Source organism: Dendrobates tinctorius, unplaced genomic scaffold (genome assembly GCF_039654945.1).
Source record: "Dendrobates tinctorius isolate UK_male_01 unplaced genomic scaffold, ASM3965494v1 ptg000059l, whole genome shotgun sequence".
In the NCBI taxonomy this organism is placed as follows: domain Eukaryota; kingdom Metazoa; phylum Chordata; class Amphibia; order Anura; family Dendrobatidae; genus Dendrobates; species Dendrobates tinctorius.
Genome location: NW_027361727.1, coordinates 21146285 through 21165468, shown reverse-complemented (window position 1 = coordinate 21165468; position 19184 = coordinate 21146285). Strand labels below are relative to the sequence as shown.

The 19184-nt window shown below is 43.4% G+C and overlaps 1 protein-coding gene and 1 long non-coding RNA gene across 2 annotated transcripts in view; one reads left to right on the top strand and one right to left on the bottom strand.

Annotated features, from left to right (window-relative positions):
* Positions 1-8689, top strand: part of LOC141092422 (uncharacterized) — a 51313-nt gene extending 42624 nt beyond the window's left edge. The window contains exon 2 of the long non-coding RNA XR_012232792.1: positions 7932-8689. This is a non-coding gene — a long non-coding RNA (uncharacterized lncRNA). The remainder of the gene's footprint in view (positions 1-7931) is intronic.
* The window catches only part of HSD17B12 (hydroxysteroid 17-beta dehydrogenase 12), a 92207-nt gene that overhangs the window by 24351 nt on the left and 48672 nt on the right, over positions 1-19184 (bottom strand). The window contains exons 2-4 of the mRNA XM_073578556.1: positions 18437-18483; positions 8499-8574; positions 189-299 (exon numbers count right to left, since the gene is read on the bottom strand). Of these exons, the coding sequence (XP_073434657.1) occupies positions 189-299; positions 8499-8574; positions 18437-18483 (234 nt within the window). The remainder of the gene's footprint in view (positions 1-188; positions 300-8498; positions 8575-18436; positions 18484-19184) is intronic.

Below are 19184 nucleotides of genomic sequence, written 5' to 3'. Positions count from 1 at the left end.
GTATGTACAGCGAGTATGGCACAAGGAGAAGGAGAAATCCCACCTAATAACCCTATAAGGTTTGCGTTTTAGAAATTATTTTGGTGCACAATTACTTTATATAAGCTCCTGAGATCAGCGGTCACCCGCTGCAGTTAGCTCATGACAAGGTGTATACTCCTCCTCACCACTTCCTATCAGTCACTTACCCAAGACTCCGATCTCCAGACCCTTCAGTCCTGCTTCAATGCGGTCATAGATTCCTGCAGGGTTCCCAAAGTCCACAGCGATCACCTTTAAATCCACTTTAAATTTCTCTCCTGTAAAACAAACAAACAAGAGCGATAAAGCGTTGGTTCTGTGACTCGCTAGTAAAGGTCCCCTGATAATCAGCTCATCAAAGTTTTCCCATGTTGCGACCCCCAGCAATCAGCTGTAATCTGGGGGGAAACCTGACAGCAAGCGTTTCATTTCCCTGCAGCGTCATTCGCATGGCTGGGTACATTGTCGAGACAGATCCTCGAGATGGAGAGATGCTTTGTAACCACTCCATCACATAGATAAGGGGCCAAATTCCCCTCCGTCCCACCTATAAAGTGCAAGTATTATGGATTTCATAAAATAGACAATACTGTAAGGCAGAGTGGGGAACCCCAGGCCAGGAACAGCCCCACGAGACCTGCTGTATACTGGGAACAACCCCACAAGACACGGCGCATACCGGGAACAGTCCACAAGATCCAGCGTATAGTGGGAACACACCACGTGACCCGTCATATACCGGGAACAGCCCTACGTGACCCGGTGTATATCGGGAATAGCCCACAAGACCCAGTGTATACCAGAAACACCCGGCGTATAGTGCGAACGCACGACGAGACCCGCCGTGTACTGGGAACACACCAAGAGACCTGACATATAGTAGGAACGCACAACGAGACAGCAAACAAGATGGCAGTATGCTCATTTGTAAGATCTCGTGTAATAAATTTCCAGTCGGAAGAGTCAACCCCTTTAATAGTTGCTCATATACCTGGAATACTATGGTCGTGCTCAGCCAGCAATTAACAATCTGTAAAGGCACGATATATGATGGGATATACAATGGAAGTAGCAGCAGCACAGAGTATTTCAGGAATGGAGCAGAGAGAAGCTGCATGCATATACATCAAAAGTGACTGTATTGTGGTGGGTCTCCTATCTTTTTTGTATTTCCGCTGTATAGGCTTCACAGACTGTGGGCCTGTGCCCAAAATATAAAAAAAAGAAAAAGTTTACTATGCATGAGGTCGGCCCACAATTACAATACGGAGGCTTGTAGAGTGTCCTTTGGGTCACTGCAGGGTGACTGCACACCTCCTCTTTATGGGAGAGGGCCCGTATACACAACTGATGCAGACGCCCATTATCCTCCCCATAGAAGTCAATAGAATCCATCCCTCCTTTTTTCCCCAGACTGCACTGACTTCCATGTCTTCCCTTGTGCCTGACGACCGCCACGTGCTCACAGTTTGGTAGCCAATTAAATATATCTGGCTGGATGATCCCTTTAAGTGGCCGTAGCTTTGTAACCATGACTGACCCCTCTCCATGGACGGGTGAACGGTCATTGGTATCTTGCGAGCAGCAAGCGCAGGACTGAGGGCCACGTCAGCAGCAAGCTACATCAGCCATTCATTAAAGTGCGGCCACTAAATCCAGGCATGAAACATGAATGACACACGAATCCTGCTGGCCAGATGGCGGCTTGAATGAAAAAAAAAAAATATAATAATTAAAGACTGGGGGAAAAAAAGGAGAAGAATGTTTTATCTGTAGCTGTAAGGACGCAGGGTATGTGAGGACAGGAGTCTACTGCACCGTGACTCACCGCTCGCTGATCGTGCCGCTCGCCCATCACACAGGTTTTCCATCTAATCATTCTAGGAGAGTCTCGGGGGTTTGGTGAAGCAAAGACAGCGCTTCGTACACGATTAAACCCCTGCAGGTCTCCATGGAGGAAAAGGTTAATTAGAGACCACCCTTATGGTCAGGGAGTGCATGAAATACGTATGTGCGCACTGAGCAGCCCGAGCACTGCGGCCCCCTCTGTCGGATATCGTGCAGGTGTCCCGTTTACTGTGCAGAACTCTGTGCGGCTTCCATGGATCGCACTCGTTTTTCCAGCACATCCTGAAGATGATCTCATGATCGAGTTCCTCCATTTCTGGCTGGAGCACTATCCTGCTGAAGAGGCCATTAGTGGGAGCACATGTTGTGTACATGGCACCACCATGATGCCCAGAGCCATCGTGTCCCAACAGATCGTTGCCCCATCACACAGCCTCCGCCATATTCGTCCCATGGAGCCATCTCTTCCCCAGATACCTGACGCAACCGGCCGTCCACAGAATGGAAAAGAAAACGTGACGTGTCAGACCCAGCTGCCTGCTTCCATGGTCCCAGACTGATGGACACGTGTCCATTGTAGGAGCTTTCCATGGCAAAGCCCCCAACAGCAAGTTGCGAAGCTCTGCACGGTCTGACACTTTCCTATCAAAACCAACAGAAACATCATCAGCAATGCAAACTACAGCTGCCATTCTGTGGGCTCGGACCAGACACGGAGACTCGCCGTATACCAGGAAGATCCCACAAGACCAGCCGTATCTCGAGAACACCCCACATGGATCAGCCATATACCGGGAACATCCCACAAGACCCGCCATATACCAGGAACATCCCACAAGACCAGCCGTATCTCATGAACACCCCACATGGATCAGCCATATACCGGGAACATCCCACAAGACCCGCCATATACCAGGAACATCCCACAAGACCCGCCATATACCAGGAACATCCCACAAGACCAGCCGTATCTCATGAACACCTCACATGGATCAGCCATATACCGGGAACATCCCACAAGACCCGCCATATACCAGGAACATCCCACAAGACCAGCCGTATCTCATGAACACCTCACATGGATCAGCCATATACCGGGAACATCCCACAAGACCCGCCATATACCGGGAACATCCCACAAGACCAGCCGTATCTCATGAACACCCCACATGGATCAGCCATATACCGGGAACATCCCACAAGACCCGCCATATACCGGGAACATCCCACAAGACCAGCCGTATCTCATGAACACCCCACATGGATCAGCCATATACCGGGAACATCCCACAAGACCCGCCATATACCAGGAACATCCCACAAGACCAGCCGTATCTCATGAACACCTCACATGGATCAGCCATATACCGTGAACATCCCACAAGACCCGCCATATACCAGGAACATCCCACAAGACCAGCCGTATCTCATGAACACCTCACATGGATCAGCCATATACCGGGAACATCCCACAAGACCCGCCATATACCGGGAACATCCCACAAGACCAGCCGTATCTCATGAACACCCCACATGGATCAGCCATATACCGGGAACATCCCACAAGACCCGCCATATACCGGGAACATCCCACAAGACCAGCCGTATCTCATGAACACCCCACATGGATCAGCCATATACCGGGAACATCCCACAAGACCCGCCATATACCAGGAACATCCCACATGGATCAGCTATATACCAGAAACTCCCCACAAGACCCGCCGTATACCGAGGAACACACTACAAGACCTGCCATACACCGAGAACATCTCAAATGGAAAGCCATATACTGGAAACACCCCACAAGACCCGCCATATAACGGGAACATCCCACATGGATCAGCCATACACCGGAAACTTCCCTCAAGACCCGCTGTATACCGGGGGAACACACTACAAGACCTGCCATATACTGGGAACATCCCACATGGATCATCATTTTGCAAATTACAGGGCAGGGACATGATGTGAGGAGGAAAATGGCATCAAGTATGAAAATGGAAGGCGCAGGTACCATTAAAGCGCAGAGTATTTAAGTAGTAAAGACTGACAGTGTCAGAGGGCTGTGACGCATTCAGGTCATGATGTTATTGAAGGCCGGGCACCTACAGTCCACAGACAGTGATGGGACATAAATGGTCCCTAGTGTCCTCATGCCCGGAAATAGGATCTGCTGAGGACTAAGGAAAATGACTAATGTCTATTATTACTGCAGCCCACCACGTCGGAGCCGGCAATGCCCCCTTTTTATTACACAGTTTAGCCGAAATAGATTTTACCAACATTCAGACTAGAGAATGAAGGAAGCTCCACGGACACCTCCAGGCGTGAGGACGGGAGCCGGGAGTGAATGTCACCGCCATGCTATGGCTCCGTAGTGACCTCAATGATATCTCAGGAGGCCGCACAGAACTAGGGCAAGTAAATGGGCCTCCATGTTCCAGCGGAGCATGGACAAAGATTCTCCCCAGCGAAGAAATCCAAAAACTGCATTATGTATCTTCCGCAGAGTCCCTGGGGGGCCGGGGCGCTGTGACGCAGTAGAGACGTCTCTGGGCACTCAGGCGGATAAAGGACTTTCAGAGCCATTCCTCAAACTACGACTGCGGTGGTGGGGACGCGCTGAGCGGACAGGCTGCTGACCGAGGAGGAGGAATAAAAGGATGAGTCACAATTATTACCAAAGCCTCTGAACCCTCCAAAAAGGGGAATAAAAACAAAAAAATATATATTTTTTTCCCCCTGTATATTATTTTATATACCTTTTAAAGTTTTTCAAAAACAGCAATTCTGACACTTATTTTTTTTCTCTTCTCCTTTGCTTTCAGGTTACCGTAATTAAATTTATATTTTTCAGACTTGAATGGATGCGGCGATACGTAATATATTGATTTTTTTATTTCTTTATTTTTGAATTGGGGAAAGGGGGTGTTCTTTATATTTATTAAAAAATTATTGTTTTTTTTTTTTATTTAAAGTTTTAAGGAGTCCATTTGATCACAATTCACTGAAAAATTGCAGCATAACTGAAAGTAACCCAGATAGTGATGACTATTCAATAAGCCGCCGTTGTGATAGTAACCAATCGCCGCCCCACGGTCGCTTTGCAGGAAGAATATGGTCCAGAAAAAAAAAAAAGTGCATAATGCAATTGCCCCACTTAAATATCAATGTCAAAGGTTGACAACGGCTTTTAAGTGGTTAAACAGCAGAGATCGGAGCTAGCTCCGCTCGCGGATGACAGAGGCAGGCGCCGGCTGTATAACACGGCTGGCACCTGCTGTGCACAAAGCGGGCTCAGCTCTTGAGCCTGTCCCATACATTCAGAGCGCGACAGACATGCAAGTCTCATGTAGAGAAGGAAATGAAAAAAAAATAAAATAAAAATACGCTTATTTATAAAATAATTTTTCTTCTGCAAAACATCACAAAATGAGTACATTTTTTTAGTAATCCTCACATAAAATAAAGCCTCATACAGCCACATCTAGCAAATAATAAAAACATTAAAATAAAATATTTTTAATAAATATTATTATTAACAATAAGATCAAAATACATTGTTAACCCCTTCAGACTAGAGGCCTTTTTGGGAAAAGCATTTTTTCTTCTTTTTTTCATTGTAACAATCTACTAGCCATACTTTTCATTTTTTAGTCTGATAAGGACTTTTTTTCCCCCCCCACCTTTTTTTGGGGGGGAAATATACAGTAACTTATTAACAGACTACGGTTAACTCCTTATGGACCAGAGAATTTTGAGAATCTTTTTACTTCCTTGATGCTGCACAGTATGGGATAAAAAAAAAACAGAATCAGTCTCCTGCCCCCTCTGGCAGCTGACATAGTCCCTTTCTTATTGCTCCTGCAGATGGCTTTTTCTCAGCTATGCCGCCACAAAGCCCTAAAGGTAAAAAGCCACATCTGGGATCACTATATACAGCGACCTGTCTGTGAGGAGAGTGGTGAGCATGTGCGACCACCCGAACTCATGTCAATACTATGGAAACAAATGTCATAACTGGCCATTGGATCAGTGTGTAAATTGGAAACATTGCTCTTTTTTCATGATCTATACAAACATTATGACCTTAAATGGTGGAAGAACCTTTTTAAAGTGAGTTTGCATTCTCACTTCTAATTAAAAAAAATGCTAAATATATTTGCAAATTGTGGTTATCTGAGTAATTTCCTGTGCACGTGTGCGCGTCGTGTGTGTCCAGGCTGCATTATAAATAGTAAAGCAATTTCATTGAGCGTTCAGTAAATCTGGATCAGCGGCGGCTGCGCTGATTTACAGGATTTGCAGGGTCTTTTCCTGCAGATGTCATGCAGCTTCTGGAATCATGAAGTTCTCTGTACAGACAGATTATCCAGTCTTGTTGCTTTTTTTTTTTTTTTTTTTTTCAATCATTCATTAAAAAAAAAAAAAATAAAAAAAAATAAAAAGGAGGGCAAAAGCTTCCCGCTCTCCCATCATGCCCCTCTTCATTCAGAATAAAGCAGGCAGGAGCATTGTGTGCGCCATTCATGCAGAAATAGGGATCAGAGGCTCGGGGGGGGGGGGGCTTCGTGTAAAATGTTCACTTCCTAAAGGGGCAGACGCAGCGGGGAAATCTGAAGCAGGAAAAAGTCGAAGGTAACTTAGCGAGATTTCTAAACTTGCTCGGTCCATTCCTGGCGGGTGACGCAGAGGCTCGGCACCACGACCGGCGGCAGAAATTGTGTTCACTGCTCACAGGCTGCATCTTGTAAAACGATCGCATTACCTGGAACCCAAAAGTCAGACCCTCATTAAAGATGCACAGCATTACACCAAAACTGTGCCCCCCCCCCCCCGCCTCTTTCTCTGGATTAGTGGGGACCCCTGCTAATCGTAAAGTGCTAGTGATACTCCATGCCTAAGGGACATGGGAAAACTCCCTTTTAAAAGTGGAGATTTGATATTGAATCGAATGATGGGTGGGCGACAATTAGGACCACCTTTTATAAACAGAGGCACAGGAAAAATGCACCTCTTTTTTTCCCCCAACTTTTCTAATGGAAACCGCTCCAGGAAACGCTCCTTCTTTGTGGAGTTATTGGATGGATTATTCTTGTGTTTTTTGAAGTGTTTTCTGCAGCATTTCGATTGTATGATCACAGGCACAAGTTCCTGAAGGGGACTAAAAATATGTAATAATGTAGTTAAAAAATACATTTTAATTTTTTTTTTTCACACGTTTAAATCTCCCTGTTTTTCAAATCTGGAAAAAAAAAAAAAAAACTTGCCATTGCCACATCAAAGTGGAAGAAAAAAAAATAAAGCATTTTAAAAGCAGAAAAGAGACACGATACAAGTTCTGTATATCCTTAATCGTACCGACCCTTTATCACACGGTGGGTTTTGCAAAAATGAAACTCCTCAGAAAAATAGTGGAATTGTGGGATTTTATTTATTTTTTTTACACTATATTTAATTTTTCTCCATCTTTCAGAAAATTGTATGGTCAAATTAACGGCATCATACAAAAGCAAGGACTCAAGGGCTTGTATTTTTGTGGGATAAGTGGCCAAAAAATATAAAAACAGAAGCGCAAGAACGAAAAATAGAGAGGTGGCCGTGTGTGTCTGTCTCTCTCCAGTCACGTCTATGGGAGACACAGAAGTGAGCTGGGTCAGTGGGATCCTGTCGCTGCAGACCCCAGAGGGGGCCCCTGCATCCATCAATCCCAGAATATGACAAATGTCTGACGCCACTATCTCAAGTCTGAACAACGCTCTGACCAAGTCCCTGATTTTTCAGTTCTAGCTAATGCTCTATGTGCTGTTTTTTTTTTCCCATATGAGCCGTTATTCAGCATCATATCCTGCCTTATGTCCCCCCCCTCTACAGCAGATGACGTGTCAGTCTCTACTGTAGTTCTGGAATTCGGGTCATGAACCAGGAAGCTCGGGATGAACAGGCTGGTATGAGACGCCATGCTACAGCATAGTCTGGACCTTCAGAAATATATTAGGAAATTATATGAAAAAGCCTCCAAAAAGAATAATTGTGCGATGTTCCTTTACGATGTACAGGGGGACACGTGATCTTGTGATGACTCAGGACCAACCACAGAGAAGCATCTGGGATCCTGGCAGAGGCCGGCGGAAAAGGATATTGGATGTTAGCGGCTACAGCGAAGACTGTCCAGAAAACTGTGCATCCACCTACGGAATCGGAGGGAGAGACCGGCAGCGCGCTGCATCCTGGTGAGAGATTCTCCTCTTCCTGTTATCAATAACTTTCAGCTGACTTACAGAAGTAACGAACGCACTGATGGAAACGTGCTCAGGCAGAAGCTTGTAGAGGGGGGCAAAATAATGCCAGCAATTACACCGTGCACCCCCAATTCACATACACAGTCTGACTGCAAAAGACGATGCAGCGGGCACACAGCCATCTTTATCGCTGCAATGCACGTATCATAAGGAGCAGAGCAAGTTTATGAATCGTCCTGATCGCAAATCAACCCTTCTTGAGTATGCAGCTTCTATGCACACTTATGTGTGTCCATGGCCACAGACAACAAGCTGTAGTTTGATCCTGCAGTCATGTTTTAGAAGAGGTAATGTCCCCCCCTCTCCGATGCTCAGCAGACTCACGTATAGACTTGGCGACCTCGACCAGCTTCTCTTGGGTCCTGCTGATTAGGACGATGCACATTCCACGTCGGGCCAACTACAAAAGAAAAACAGTGATATTAGGGGTTTGATTTTCCAAATTCATTTTGACAAATTTCATATTCGGATCTGGGATTTTACCAGTAGGGAATAAAGAATACACGATTTCTTCACCCCTTCACTTACTGTACGTACTTAGCATCCATCATTGCTGTTTAACCATTTTGATTCCGTGGCCAAACTGGCAGCGGCATTTATATGGCTCCGCTTTTTGTGTGCGCAGTCTGGTGATCGCCATTCTTAGTATATACCCCCATACTCAATAGTATTGTCGCCTCTTCACAGCTAAATTACCCAACCCAAAAAATAAATTATATATACTGAGAACCACTGGGAGAATGAGCTGCTGCGAGTGCAGCATCAGTGACCAGCGGTGACATCATCGAGGATAGATCCCCACTAGCACAGTGGGGGAAAAAAAAAAAAAAAAGTCTTGCGGTGCAGCGCTGAGCTCAGAGCTCACTGGGATTTCTCCCGGTGAACTCCCCTCTTCACCATGAGACTTTTTCTCACGGTGCTAGCGGTGATCTCAGCATTGTCCCCGCAGTTCAGGAATGCGGAGCTCAAAGCAGCTCATGCTCCCAGTGGTTCTCAGCCTGCACGGTCGCATCTTGGCACCATCCAGGTTGAAAACGGTTTACCCACAGACATGGATTACGGTGTAGGACAGAACAACAGACAGGTGAGGAGATAGTGTTTTTTTCAGTGGACGGGCGTTCTACTCACCTAATTGTTATTTTTATATAAAAAATGAAAAGTGTGGTTTGTTTTATTTCACATAAAATACTTTATTCTGGCTTTCTCTTTATTTACAATATAACTACAGGATTACTAATGGATAGGCGACATAGACGCCTCTACATTACCAAGCCGTGAGCTTGATGTCATCTGACAAAACAAAGGTGACATCAACCCCACTTGCCACCGCAACACGGCAAGTGGGAAGAGCCGAGCAAAGCGCCAGAACTGGCACATTGAATAGATGCGCCTTCTCTGGGCAGCTGCGGGGCTGCTATTTTTAGGCCAGGAGAGCAATATCCATAGCCCCTTACTAGCCTGAGAATACTAGCCCCGAGTTGTCTGCTTGAGCCAAGGCTGGTTGTCAAAAATGGGGGGGAACCCCACATTTTTTAAAAATTATTTAAATCATTTTTTTTTAAAAAAAACAGTGTGGGGACCCCTCTATTCTTGATAACGAGCCTTGCTAATGCTGACAGCTGAGGGTTGCAATGATGTTCAGATTAGGGGACTGTGAGGGCCATTGTAAAACCTTCAGATTGCGCAGAAGTTTTTAAATGAAGGTCTTTATCATTAACCACGAAGCCTGTTTTCACCTTTCTGACCAGGCCAAATTTTTCAATTCTGACCGGTGTCACTTTATGTGGTTATAACTCTGGAACGCTTCAACGTTCTGATTCTGTGAAGTGTTTTCTCGTGACATATTGTACATCATGATATGGTTGTAAAATTTGCCCTTTATGACTTACACATTTGTGAAAATATCGGAAAATTGTAAATTTTGCAGTTTTCAAACTTAATTTTTTTATATAGATTCTTTATTTAAGAATGTTGCAAGAAAGAACAGAAACATAGATGATATATAAATGCAATCAAATGAAAAGAGAAACATTCATTTTATATATATGGGGAACAATGTAAAATTTGCTGGAATAAATAGCGGATGCCATGTAGCGATTGGAGAGCCTCTAATGTGCCTAAACAGCGGTAACGCCCCACAAGTGAAAGCATTTTGGAAACTAGACCCCTCAGGGAACTTATCTAGATGTGTGCCAAGCACCATGAACCCCCAGGTGCTTCACAAAAGTCTATAATGTTGCGCTGTGCAAATATTAAAGAAAAAAAAAAAATTAGTCACTCAAAAATGGTTAGTCCTACATTTTGCATTTTTTACAAGGGTAACAGGAAAAAGTGCTGAATTTCTTTGTTTTTTTGGTTTTTTTTGGGGGGGGGGGGGGGGACGGGGACGAGGAGCTATAGCTCTTTTCCAGAGCCTTTGTGCTACCAGCAACGTGGAAGGTCCCTATATTTCCGTTAAAAGATGACAGACCCGAGTTGGGAATTGCTTTTTTTGTGGATTGAGTTGAAGCTTTTATTGGGAAATTTTACATAACGTTTGGGATCACATTTATCTGGTGCTCTACACTGAGCACTTACATCAGGGTTCACATCTAAATCTCTAAGTAACGTGATACAGATGAAACCCCCGAGGGATCTATTCACTATAATACGGCAACAAAAGTTACTCAGGACTCCGTCTGGCCTCTGTTCAGTGTGGTCCTTTTCAGAAGTGTACAAAACTGTGGTCAACTGCACTTTTATGCTCACCTAAAAAGACGGACATCTCCGGATAGGCGGCCAGATGGCGTCCACAGTACCTCCATCTGCCTCACTATAAGGAATCTTCCACCGGGGGTTCAGTCTGAATCATGTTTTTCAGGGATTTAAGAGGAAATCCAGGTGTAAGCGCTCAACACAGAGCGCAGGATAAATGTGCACCAAGCCTTAATGTGATCTTTGGCAGGCAGAATGAACAAATCAACAGCAGGTGAAGAATTGGTTTAATTCATTTTTTACGGCGTTCCTTGTGCGGTATAAGTGATTAGGCGACTTTATTCTTCTTGTCAGTGCAATTACAGAGATATCAGATTTATATCGGGTTTTTATGTTTGGCTGCTGTCACACACTAAAAGACGCTTAATTATTACAAAAAATAGTTTTTGCATTGCCATATTTTGAGAGCTATAATTATTCCATATTTCTGCCGACAGTCATTTGAGGGCTTGTTTTTTGAGGAATGAGTTGATGCTTTTATTGGCAACATTTTTGGGGACATGACATTTTTTGATTACCTTCTATTCCGATTTTTGGGAGGCAGAATGAACAAAAATCAGCAATTCAAGAATTTTTTTGGGGGGGCATTTTTTGCCTTTCCGTGTGTGATCAAATTGATAAGGCAGCTTAATTCTTCAGGTCAGTACGATTACAGCGATACCCCATTTATGTTTTGTAACTTTTACACAAAAAAATATGGAAAAAAATTATTTTTGCATCGCTTTATTCTGAGACCTATAACTTATTTTTTGCTGACGGAGATGTATGGCGGCCTGTTTTTTGCGGGACAAGATGACAACGTTTTTAGCGGTACCATTTTTATGTAGATTGGTCTTTTTGATCGTGCTTTATTACACTTTTTGTATGGTGGTATGATACGGCATAATTTCATAGTTTTTTGCCTCATAGGGGTTAACTTGTGGGACAGTTTTATAGGTTGGGTTGCTGCGGACATGGCAATACCAAATGTATGTATTTTATTTTTTTTTTACGTAAATCTATTGAATTTTTTTTTTTTTTTTTTTAATTCAAATTTTTATAAACTTTATTTTAACATTGTCCCAGGATGGAACATCAACTGTATAATGACAAATCACTGATCTAATACTCTGCAATGCTTCTACACTGCAGGGCAACAGATCAGCGGCTCAGAGGAAGAGAGGAGGCGTTTCAGCTACTGCTCTCAGCATTAGCTGACAGGCCACAGTCCCTGGGTGACCCCACAGCCATCTTGGGACCCGGGGTCACCATGAAGACCCATCTACAATGTGATCGCATCGCATTGTGCCGATGGGAGCTCCGTCCCTGTGCAATGCTGCTGTCACTATTGACAGCGGCATTACAGGGGTTAAACGCCCACAACTGGCGCTGAAGGGTGTCAGTTCTCATACAGAGCTGACGACACCCGCACTTGATCACGGTGGCGCACACACATACATACACAGTACAGACCAAAAGTTTGGACACACCTTCTCAAAGAGTTTTCTTTATTTTCATGACTATGAAAATTGTAGATTCACTCTGAAGGCATCAAAACTATGAATTAACACATGTGGAATTATATAATCAAAAAAGTGTGAAACAACTGAAAATATGTCTTATATTCTAGGTTCTTCAGAGTAGCCACCTTTTGCTTTGATTACTGCTTTGCACACTCTTGGCATTCTCTTGATGAGCTCCAAGAGGTAGTCACCGGAAATGGTTTTCACTTCACAGGTGTGCCCTGTCAGGTTTAATAAGTGGGATTTCTTGCCTTATAAATGGGGTTGGGACCATCAGTTGTGTTGTGCAGAAGTCTGGTGGGTACACAGCTGATAGTCCTACTGAATAGACTGTTAGAATTTGTATTATGGCAAGAAAAAAGCAGCTAAGTAAAGAAAAACGAGTGGCCATCATTACTTTAAGAAATGGTCAGTCAGTCCGAAAAACGGGAAACTTTGAAAGTGTCCCCAAGTGCAGTGGCAAAAACCATCAAGCGCTACAAAGAAACTGATTCACTGACTCACATGAGGACCGCCCCAGGAAAGGAAGACCAAGAGTCACCTCTGCTGCGGAGGATAAGTTCATCCGAGTCACCAGCCTCAGAAATCGCAGGTTAACAGCAGCTCAGATTAGAGACCAGGTGAGTGCCACACAGAGTTCTAGCAGCAGACACATCTCTACAACAACTGTTAAGAGGAGACTTTGTGCAGCAGGCCTTCATGGTAAAATAGCTGCTAGGAAACCACTGCTAAGGACAGGCAACAAGCAGAAGAGACTTGTTTGGGCTAAAGAACACAAGGTTCCAGCGAGTGATCAACTAGCTCAAAATATAAGTATAAGTATAGCAGCGGACCAGTCATGTATAAACTAGAAAGATAAAACTAATCTACTTTATTTCAAAACTTATTAAAACGGACTATAGTCCCTATTAAAAATGCACATGTACAAAGACACAAACAACAACAAGACACAAAAAAACACTCTTAGAGATGCGGACAATAAGATACCCAAACTTTAGTCGGATTTTTTAGTCTAAATGTCTTCATACAAATCTCTTATTCTAAGACAATTAAACTGAATCTCTCCTTTATATAGCTTTTTCCGTTTGAAATAGTTTGGGACTGACAATAACACTCTAAGTTCTGTGATGTTGTAAACTGTCTATCGTCTGTCTAGTGTCCAGAAATCAATATGGTAATTGAAAATCCACATCTACCGTTATTGCTCGTAATGATCATAGACAAGTTATAACAGTAACATAGTAACATAGTTTTGAAGGCTGAAGGAAGACCTTAAAGACCTTATGTCCATCTAGTTCAGCCTATTTTTAGTGCAGCTGTTCTGCATTGTTCCTGGGGAAGGCAAAAAACCCACAGAGTAGAAGACAATTTTCTCCATAGGGAAAAAAAATTCCTTCCCCTAAGCTGGGTCAACCATCTACCTATAATATTCTGTTATTCGTAACCTTCTATACTGTTACTCAAAAGAAAAGCATCCATTCCTTTCTTACATTCATTCAGTAAGTTGGCCATCACCACTTCCTCAGGAAGAGAATTCCAGAGCCTCACTGCTCTTACCGTGAAGAACCCTCTTCTATGCTGGTGCAGAAATTGTCTTTCCTCCAAACGATGGCATTTTTTTGAATATGGAGGCATTGAGCCTTACCCAGGAACTCCCCTGATGATCTGGAGAACAGTGAAACGCGTAGGGAGAAGGGATGAACTCATCACTGAAATGGTTATGGGTGAGACCTCGCCATAATATGTGATATATATGCAAATTCTGAGACTATGAAAAAAGTGATGAAGTACATGCTATATGAGCAATGAATATGTTTACATAGAGTTAAGAATCTCAGATTGCACGCTATGCCACTTATACTTTACAGGTTGTCACTATTAGAACTTGTCTATGATCATTACGAGCAATAACGGTAGATGTGGATTTTCAATTACCATATTGATTTCTGGACACTAGACAGACCATAGACAGTTTACAACATCACAGAACTTACAGAGGAGTGGTGTTGTCAGTCCCAAACTATTTCAAACGGAAAAAAGCTACATAAAAGGAGAGATTCAGTTTAATTGTCTTTGAATAGGAGATTTGTATGAAGACATTAAGACTAGAAAATCCGACTAAAGTTTGGGTATCTTATTGTCCGCATCTCTAAGAGCGGTTTTTTGTGTCTTGTTGTTGTTTGTGTCTTTGTACATGTGCATTTTTAATAGGGACTATAGTCCTTTTTATTAAGTTTTGAAATAAAGTAGATTAGTTTTATCTTTCTAGTTTATACATGACTGGTCCGCTGCTATACTGCTAAAGAACACAAGGAATGGACATTAGACCAGTGGAAATCGGTGCTTTGGTCTCATGAGTCCAAATTTGAGATCTTTGGTTCCAACCACCATGTCTTTGTGGGACGCAGAAAAGGTGAACGGATGGACTCTACATGCCTGGGTCCCACCGTGAAGCATGGAGGAGGTGTGATGGTGTGGGGGTGCTTTGCTGGTGACACTGTTGGGGATTTATTCAAAATTGAAGGCATACTGAACCAGCATGGCTACCACAGCATATTGCAGCGGCATGCTATTCCATCCGGTTTACGTTTAGTTGGACCATCATTTATTTTTCAACAGGACAATGACCCCAAACACACCTCCAGGCTGTGTAAGGACTATTTGACCAAGAGGGGGAGTGATGGGGTGCTACACCAGATGACCTGGCCTCCACAGTCACCAGACCTGAAACCAAACGAGATGGTTTGGGGTGAGATGGACCGCAGAGTGAAGGCAAAAGGGCCAACAAGAGCTAAGCATCTCTGGGAACTCCTTCAAGACTGTTGGAAGACCATTTCCGGTGACTACCTCTTGAAGCTCATCAAGAGAATGCCAAGAGTGTGCAAAGCAGTAATCAAAGCAAAAGGTGGCTACTTTGAAGAACCTAAAATATAAGACATATTTTCAGTTGTTTCACACTTTTTTGTTGATTATATAATTCCAAATGTGTTAAGTCATAGTTTTGATGCCTTCAGAGTGAATCTACATTTTTCATAGTCATGAAAATAAAGAAAACTCTTTGAATGAGAAGATGTGTCCAAACTTTTGGTCTGTAAAATATTTTATATATATATATATATATATATATATATATATATATAATATTTTACAGACCAAAAGTGTTATTTTCATGACACACACACACATACATACATCTATATCTATATATATATCTACATACACACACAGCAGTTTGGGGGAACGCAGCTTCTACGGCGCTGTATTCATGCAGCACTTGGCGCAAAGACGTTACGGAAGAAATCCAAACCTACAGGGCCCTGTGTGAAAAAGTGATTGCTCCAAGACCCCCACACACACACACTTAAACATAAATTAACTGTGGTTTATCACATCTTTGAGAAGCAGAATTCACATTCCCAAGTCACACGCAGTCCTGATTACTGCCACACCTGTTCTCAATCAAGAAATGACCTAAATAGGACCTGCCTGACAAAGTGAACTAGACCAAAAGATCCTCAAAATCTAGACATCATGCCATGATCCAAAGAAATTCTGGAAAAAATGAGAAACAAAGTAGTTGAGATCTGTCAGTCTGGAAAGTGTTATAAAACCATTTCTAAAGCTTTGGCACTCCAGCAAACCACAGTGAGAGCCATTATTCACAAATGGCAAAAACACTGAATAGTGGTGAACCTTCCATGGAGTGGCCTGCCAACCAAAATTACCCCACGAGCGCAGCAACGACTCATCCAAGAGATCACAAAAGACACCACAACAACATCCAAAGAACTGCAGGCCTTATTTGCCTCAGTTACAGTGTTCATGACTACATCATAAGAAAGAGACTGGGCAAAAATGGCCTGCATGGCAGAGTTCCAAGATGAAGAACATAAAGGCTCGTCTCAGTTTTGTCAGAAAACATCTTGATTATCCTCAAGACTTTTGGAGAATACTCTGTGGACTGACGAGACAAAAGCTAAACTTTTTGGAAGGCATATGTCCCATTACATCTGGCATACAAGTAACACAGCATCTCAGGAAAGGAACATCATACCAACAGTAAAATATGGTGGTGGTAGTGTGATGGTCTGGGGCTGTTTTGCTGCTTCCTGACCTGATAGACTTGCCGTGGTAAATGGAACCATGAATTATGCTGTCTACCAAAAAATCCTGAAGGAGAATGTCTTACCAGAATCTGCTTGTGACCTCAAGGTGAACGGCACTTGAGTTATGCAGTAGGGCAATGATCCAAAACACATCAGCAAGCTGACCTGTGAATGGCTTAAGAAAAACAAAATGAAGAATTTGGAGTGGCCTACTCAAATCGCTGACCTTAATCCGATTGAGATGCTGTGGCATGACCTTATGACCTTAAAAATGTGGTTCATCTCGGAAACCCTCCAAGGTGCCTGAATTACGACAATTCTGTAAAGATGAGAGCCAAAATTCCTCCAGAGCTTTGTAAAAAGACTCATTGCCAGTTATTGCAAACGCTTGATTGCAGTTGTTGCTGCTAAGGGTGGTCCAACCAGTTATTAGGTTTAGTGGGCAAATCACTTTTTCACACAGGGCCCTGTAGGTTTGGATTTCATTTTCCCTTAATAATAAAAGATCTTCATTTATAAACTGCATTTCGTGTTATCTTTGTCTAATATTTACACTTGTTTGGTGATCTGAAACATTTCAGTGTGACCAACATGCAAAAGAATAGGAAATCAGGAAGGGGGCAAACACGGCAAACACTGTCATACAACTGTGTGTATATTTTACACACTTTATTTTCATTTACATATAGATTACATTTTTGGGGGGAGGGTGCCGTTCCTTCAATGTTCCCATGACAAGGTCATGTGACCATCGGAGGACTGTCGCCAACCCAGGAAGTACAGTAAAATTGTATTTTACGGTAATTTAGCTAAATAAGGCGTAGTCCAGTAGTTAACAACCAGTTTAAATTATTGCAGTATATAGTATGAGTGACTGAAAGTTCAACTCCAAAAATAAAGTTAATTTTAAAAGATTTTAAAGATATAAATTAGGTCACATGGCCACTGATCGGCTGCAGCCTCTCAGTATTCCATCAGAACTGAAGTGCTCTCCGACAGAAGGCTGCAGCTAGGGATGAGCGAGTAGTGAAGTATTCAGACTCGCTGAACTCGTTACGAGTACCACCTAATACTCGTGTACTTGTAATGAGTAGCGAGTCCAATGTAAGTCTATGGGAAATGCGAGTAATGGGCAGGGGCTGTGCGGAGACTGTGCCGAATATTGCGAGGCGAGTAGTGAAATACTTGCCAGGATTCGAGTACCGTGAGTACCGCATTACTCGCCGACTACCGAATCCTAACGAGTATATTCGCTCATCCCTAGCTGCAGCCAATCAGCAGACAACTCCTTATTAATACCTTAAGTGTCCAGACGAAAAAATAAATAAATATATAAATAAATTAAAGTGTATTTAAGTATTGTAGATTATACTCACCCAGGGGTCCGGTCTGATGGGTGTTGCGGTGCGGTCTGGCGCCTCCCATCTTCTAGCAATGACGTCCTCCTTCTTACTTCTGCCACGGCTCCTGGGCCGGCGTACTATATCTTCCCCTTTGAGGGCAAAGTTCTGCAATGCGCAGGCGTCTGACCTCGCTGACCTTCCCCAGGGCCTGCGCACTGTAGTATTCTGCTCTGCCCTCAATAGAGCAGATAAAGTACGCCTGTGCAGGAGCCGCAGCAGAAGTAAGAAGGAGGACGTCATCGCTAGAAGATGGGAGGTGATGGACCGTGACACCCTTCAGACTGGACCCCCGGGTGAGTATAATTAACTTGTTTTTCTTATCTTTCAGGTTACATCGGGGGGGGGGGGGGGGGAATTGTCGACAGCAGTACAGAATGCTGTAGATAAGCCCCTAATGGCGGTGGCCGCATCTCATACCGGAAAAATGAGGTGACAGATTCCCTTTAAGGGAAATTGTAGTTTTACATGTAGAGTGTTTGGTGCAGGACGCCTCTTACCTCTTCTGCATACGCTTTTCCAATCCCGTCAGTGGCTCCAGTGACAACTACAGAGAAAAACAACAAAAACAATAGGATGAGATTTATTTATCCAGCACAGTATATAGGAAAGTCTCCAAATAAATAACATAATCCCCTTATAACTATCCACAAGACAAACCAACAAGAAGAAAAGGGATCTGGACTTTCACTACTGATCACTACTGATCAACAGTGCCAGTCCTTCATTGCTGCCACCTAGTGGTGCTCTCCTGCAGAAAATAAGGACACAACCCCTTTAATTTGCGCTTTTTTTTTCTTAAATAAAATAACTTTGCTTTGATCTAACTTTTACGTCATTTGCAACTTTTCAAAATGTTAAGAAATTATTGTGAAACTGCTGCTACCGCCAGGGTGTCTAGTTACTGTCTGCAGCGCCGATGTCGCATGGACAGCGCTGCAGCCAATCAGCGGGCTCATGTTTCTATATCGGCAGAAGCGCTGAGCTCAGTTGCAGTCTACAGTGCTCAGTGGTGGAAATAACAGGAGAAGCGGCGGAGACTCAACACTGGATCAGAAGAGGGGGGGGGGCGGGGTAAAGAATAAAGTTTGGGGGTGTTTATTTTTTTTGGTCACTACTGAGTTTATAGGATAAATTCTTCTGAAATGGGATGAACCCCTTTAAATCCATAAACCGTACGCAGAGAGCTGGTGACTAAAGAGCAGCAGAATACTGAAAAAGAGCTGGAATGAGAACAAAATCACAATT